General features: G+C 39.8%; 1 protein-coding gene across 1 annotated transcript; it reads right to left on the reverse strand.

The window, feature by feature from the left end:
* Nucleotides 1–3098: 3098 nt before the first annotated feature.
* LOC127838414 (uncharacterized) lies at nucleotides 3099–4606 on the reverse strand. Its single transcript, XM_052366204.1, has 3 exons — nucleotides 4392–4606; nucleotides 3626–4228; nucleotides 3099–3171 (listed from the first exon to the last, which is right to left on the reverse strand). The coding sequence occupies exons 1-3, from the start codon at nucleotides 4604–4606 to the stop codon at nucleotides 3099–3101; spliced, it is 891 nt and encodes a 296-aa protein (XP_052222164.1).
* Between the last annotated feature and the right edge of the window lie 812 nt (nucleotides 4607–5418).

The raw sequence follows: 5418 nt of genomic DNA on the forward strand, positions 1-5418 counted from the left end.
AATAATAATAATAATAACATGAAATACCTGCAGATGTATCTATAAACAACTGCTTAATCGGCACATTCAAATGGCGTCTAGCTATCTGACCGTCGCTACCGCTTTTGGACAGTGGCGCGAAAAGGATTATCAATCAAGTGCTCGTGCGCATAAACGGTGTTAGCATGAAGTATAACAATAGTGGTTAAACACTACTAATACTACAACTACAATTCTAATAACAATTGACTATGCCTACTTAAAGATAGTGGCTTTGAAATATAACATCGATTTAATCAACCTATGACATTATATGCCCTATGACACACAGGAAGAGAGGAATGATCCACCTACACCTCCAATTGAGCTAGCGGAAGAACTCCCTTATCTTCCTGACAATGAGGTACCAAAACGTTTTGTTTTTCTTCGCTTTCTCTACGATTATATAAATAACCCTGACATAAGACTTATTTTGTTTGCTAAGTAATTCGAAAGTTATTGTCATACATTTATGTATACTGTTAAACGGTTTGTCATGTACACATGCATTCATACAGTTAGTATACGGCTGTATTTGCTCGACAGTTTAGGCTCAACGGGCCTTTTTAACAAAAAAACATTAATGGTAATTGTCATTGATATTCATAAGTGTTCTTTTTATTTTGGCAGACTGAATTCAAACCCCGGAAAACTTAACAACGTACACTCACTCAAGACGAAGAGGACGACCTTGTTGCGTGGCTGCGAGAGAACTCGTTCCTGTTTGACAAGTCAACAGCGGGGTTTAAGTACAAGGAGAAGAAAAACAGTACATGGGCTGCGAAAGAGACGGAGTTGGGCCTTAGACCTGGTGACCTGTCTGCAAAAAGGTACCCAAATATGAGGACACAGTACTCAAAGCTCATCAAGGTTGCCAACAAATCGGGATCTGGTGCTGCACAGCGCACAGCAATGCAACAGGGGCTTTTGGGCAGCTTCGAATTCCAGCGCCCTTACCTTGTACAACTGCGTGACCAGAGGGGATCCAAAGTAAGTTATAGAAACTAAATAATGAATAAACTATATAATAAATGTATGTTTAAATATACGTAATTAAGCCTTCATTATATCTTAGTGTAAATGACATTAACAGGAGTTTGTTCATTGTTAACGGTGCATTTATTTTGGATACATTTTGTATTTACAGTTTTCTGAGAAGAGAAAGGAGTTTGCTTCGGATGAGACCGTGGATGATGACGCAGCGTCCGATTTGTCGACACCTTTAACCTCAGCTGTATCAGGTAGCCGCCCAAAAGCAGCTCGGGTATTGTCTTCGCTGACATCCGAGTTGGAGTCCGTGCAAGGTGCCATCACAGGTGCGCAGGATGCAGCAGCACACACTGGTCAATTTCTTGTGTATCTGATGCGCCAAATGGACCAGCAAAGGATGAACGAGTTTGTCACCCATGCCACGATGTTAGCTCTTGACCTTGCAGACGAAAGCCACGAGGAGAAGAGACGGTTGGCTACTAAAGAAGCAGCCGGGTATATATGTCAACAGACAGCCGCGACAGGTTTTACCGTGCCTGTCCCTCCAACATCTACATCATATATGTACAGAACACATGCTCCCCTGTCAGCATCTTTTGGCTCAGCAGAGCAGCAGAATCAGTTTCAGCAACAGCCTCACCTTCAACAGGATTTTCTGATTGCTGCCAACATAGCTGCACCTGTACCACCAGCTCATCTAACACCACAGTTTAACTGGTTAAGCCACCTGCAACCACCTTATGTTCAGCCAGCTCTGACGAATGTTTACCGTTCCCATATACCGGCCACAGAATCGTCCACAACCAGAACTGCATCTATCATCCGCAAAACTATGAATATAGTCTCGACACCTACTAGTTGCCCCAGCCTCAACCAAGAGATGCATGGCGCGACCGAAGAGCAGCCCCAGGAATGAAGATGCATGGTACATGTGTTTTGAGCATGTTTGTGCCAAGCCAAGTGAATTGATAAAGAAGTGTGACTTGAACTTCGTTTATGTATGTTTTTTTCTCGTTTTTTAATGAAGATTTAAATAACCTCATTGTTAATATGAGCCACCATGCTGCTTACTATCGCTTCTTCCTAAGTGAATTTATGTATATGTTTCTGAATTAATCAGATTTGTATTTTAATCTAACTAACTTAAAATGTCTCTAGTCTAATTTGAAACTCATATAAAAAATACAATGCTGTTGATTCTTTAGTATATTGATGTCAATTTTTGCTGTACAAGGTTGTGTTGCTTACTTATAAACTTACTTAGCATACTTTCGACATAAGGCAAAAAAGTCTTTGTTAGTTCTTTAAGTTTCTTTTATTTAAAGCTGAATTTTATTGGCTTGTCTTTCATTTATATAAACAAAGACTGAAATAATTAAGAATAAGTTTAATTTTAATATTTTTCCTCAACTCCGACTTTATTAATAAAAGTACAATGTTTTCTACATACAGAAATATGATACACGTACTTAGTGTGATACTTTTTTTGGTTGTTAAGTCATTGGACCTATAAGGCCGAGATGTTTTTGTACGATTCCTAGTTTCCACTACTTGCTATATACACGTGAATTTACTGGCGAAGGTATGTGTCTATACTTGTTGCCCGATTAGGACAGGGGTCTAAATCTGCCAAGGAAAATAGGTTAACTGTCCGCAAGTAATCAAAAGCAACATAATTGAGAAAACAAACAACTTCATGTTCAAATATATCATAACGATGAAGCTAATTTGCTTCATAACAAAACATGAAAACAACTAACACATCTGACTAGATAGAGGACCTCTACAATTTCAAATAACAATATTTTACATATAATTATTACATTCCCGGAGTCAGTGTCAAAACCACATAACGTTTAATAACTGCATAATCTAATTATATTGGTACGTTAAACATGTCCTTGTCATGTCATTTATCTCACCAAAGAGGGTCACTAACATATTAAATCATATTCTGTTGCCAATCAACTGAACCAGCTGGTGAGTTTAAGTAGTCTTTAAGGTAATCCCTCTGACATACCCAGGCGGATGTCATAACATTCCTTCCATGGTTTCGATCACCATCAGCCAACTGTCTTCCATGGCGCCATTCACCAGGTACTAAGTTGTTGTTCTCGTTTTTCTTGATCTATGACAAGTCTCGCAATGGCAGGGTAACATATCCTGATTAGGTTATGCAGTATGACACATCCAAGGATAATTGAGTCAACGGTTTCGGGTGTCTGGTTCAAGCAGCCAAGAAGGCACTGAAACTTCATAGCGAGAAGACCGAATGCATTCTCTACTACTCTTCTAGCCCTGGACAGCCTAAAATGAAATGGATTATGCTACCTTATTAGAAAAATCACTTTTGATATAACCTTTCTTCTGCGTTACGAGATCATACTACCCTTTACAAACAGCTTGGAACGAGACAAGACGTTACTCGACGTCTGGTCAGTTTCTAAGCTGTTTGATTGTTAGACACTATATCCGCCAAATTATAAGAACATTAGACACAATGGAAACTAATTAAAATTAATCAGACGACATTTTCAGCAGACGGCAATATCAAGCAGTGGGTAAAAGGTAAATGCACATTTTATTTTGCAAGCATAAATTCAAAATGAAGACTTACCTGTAAGTAAATATGCGCTCCTCGTTGGTCAATTTGCGTCTGGAGTATGGCTTCATCATCCATGTTCTCAATGCGAAAGCGTCGTCTCCAATGAGAAAGTATGGGGTGTTCTTGTCATCGCAAGGAAGTGGATAAGAGTCCGGCAAATTAAGACTGTTTATTTCAAGCATAGTTCTTAGTTCAGTGTTATTAAAGAGCTGGGCGTCGGATGCACTGTCATTAGCGCCCACGTTAACCCAGATTAATTTGTAGTTTGAATCCACGAGTGCAAGCAGTATTATTGAGAAGAACCCTTTATAGTTGTAGAACAGGGAACCGGAGTTCTTCGGATTCTTAATCCTCACATGTTTACCATCAAGAGCCCCGCAGGCATGAGGGAAGTTCCAATTGGTTTGAAAGTCATCGGCAATCTCCTGCCATTGTTCAGTTGTGACGATGGCTGGTAGCACTTCCCCTGAGTACTCTTGTATTAAAGCTTCCAAAATTTCAGGAACGAATTTGCTTATAGTGTTTTTACACACTCGGAATGAGTACATCGAGTCTGAATACGAGGCCCCAGCTGCGAGATGATGAAGAGTTACGGCCAACTTCAATCCAGGCTCCCTGAAATCGAGATTTTAGCAATTATTAGTAACAAATATCTGCTATAACATTTACATTGAATATTTGACCATCTTTCCATAAAAAGACTTGTAAGTTCAGTGCGCCATAGGATGGCACAATTAAAAATACGTAGTGAACGTTTTTAGTTATAAGACGGACTTACCTATAGGTGGTGATTTGTTTCTTAATCCTGGGAGATACGCGATCAAGAAGCTCCCCAAACAGATCGGCATCCACTCTGAGAAAGTTCTTGTATCCTTTTGGGTCTTCTCTGTTGACCTCCTGTAGTAATTGCTCATAGTATCCATATAATGGCCGTCGCGTAAGCCACTGCTTAACCCACACTTTCCTGCGTCGTGGCCTCTTACGCCTACGCATCTGGGCGACTTCCTCCTCCTCTTACTCTATTACAGCCATGGCCCTGTCTCTCTGGAGCTCTAACCATCTGGCCCACAACTGTAATTGTTCAATCTCCATGATGATTAAAAGAGATTAGTGAACAACACTGTTTGAAGTTTTTATCCTCAAAGTTTCAATACACGACCGTTCCAGACTCTGTACGACTGTAGTACGACCATCACGATCTGGTCGTGTGAAGATCTGGTGGCGATCCAGCTGAGGTCCACTTGGTCAAGCTGAGATCGTATAGGGCTCGCGTATAGGTCGAGATGATCGAGTGGAAATTGGAAAGATGGTCGAGTGGACGTCGTGAATGACTCGTGTAGGGGTCGTGTGTTATCGACCAGAGGTCGAGAAGAAGTCGTGTATACCCTTTTTAGTCGAGCTTGGTCGCGTTTGGTCGGGAAATTTTGGTGATCGGGATAATCAGGTTGATCGGCAGTGGGAACCCACCTTCTTTTATAAACATGGAACATGTTTATAAAACAATATGCGTTGCAAGTATATTAATGGTAATGCTATAAATTAAGAAAACAATATTTTTGATTTCTTTGATGTTGGACAATGATATTAGTGATATTAGTGATACAAATGCATGTAGATGTTATAACATTATATAGAGAAATTCAGTGTTTGTCATCTTCAAATATCAAAACAATCACAAAAACTAATTTCAATCTTAAGGATGAAAAATACAATTAAATAGTTCGCCACACGCATTACGCGCATTAAAGAAATTAATGGAAAACAATACGGACGCCTAACAGTCTTTCAACTTTCAACAAAGTAAC

Source organism: Dreissena polymorpha, chromosome 1 (genome assembly GCF_020536995.1).
Source record: "Dreissena polymorpha isolate Duluth1 chromosome 1, UMN_Dpol_1.0, whole genome shotgun sequence".
NCBI classification, from domain to species: Eukaryota; Metazoa; Mollusca; class Bivalvia; order Myida; family Dreissenidae; genus Dreissena; species Dreissena polymorpha.

Bases quoted from the DNA above. Each gene is read 5' to 3' on its own strand.
- LOC127838414 (XM_052366204.1), bottom strand. From the start codon at position 4,606: ATGCGTAGGCGTAAGAGGCCACGACGCAGGAAAGTGTGGGTTAAGCAG. The intron at 4,229-4,391 runs GTAAGTCCGTCT...TCTCGATTTCAG, and splicing joins AAACAAATCACCACCTATAG to GGAGCCTGGATTGAAGTTGG. The intron at 3,172-3,625 runs GTAAGTCTTCAT...TAACCTAATCAG, and splicing joins GAGCGCATATTTACTTACAG to GATATGTTACCCTGCCATTG.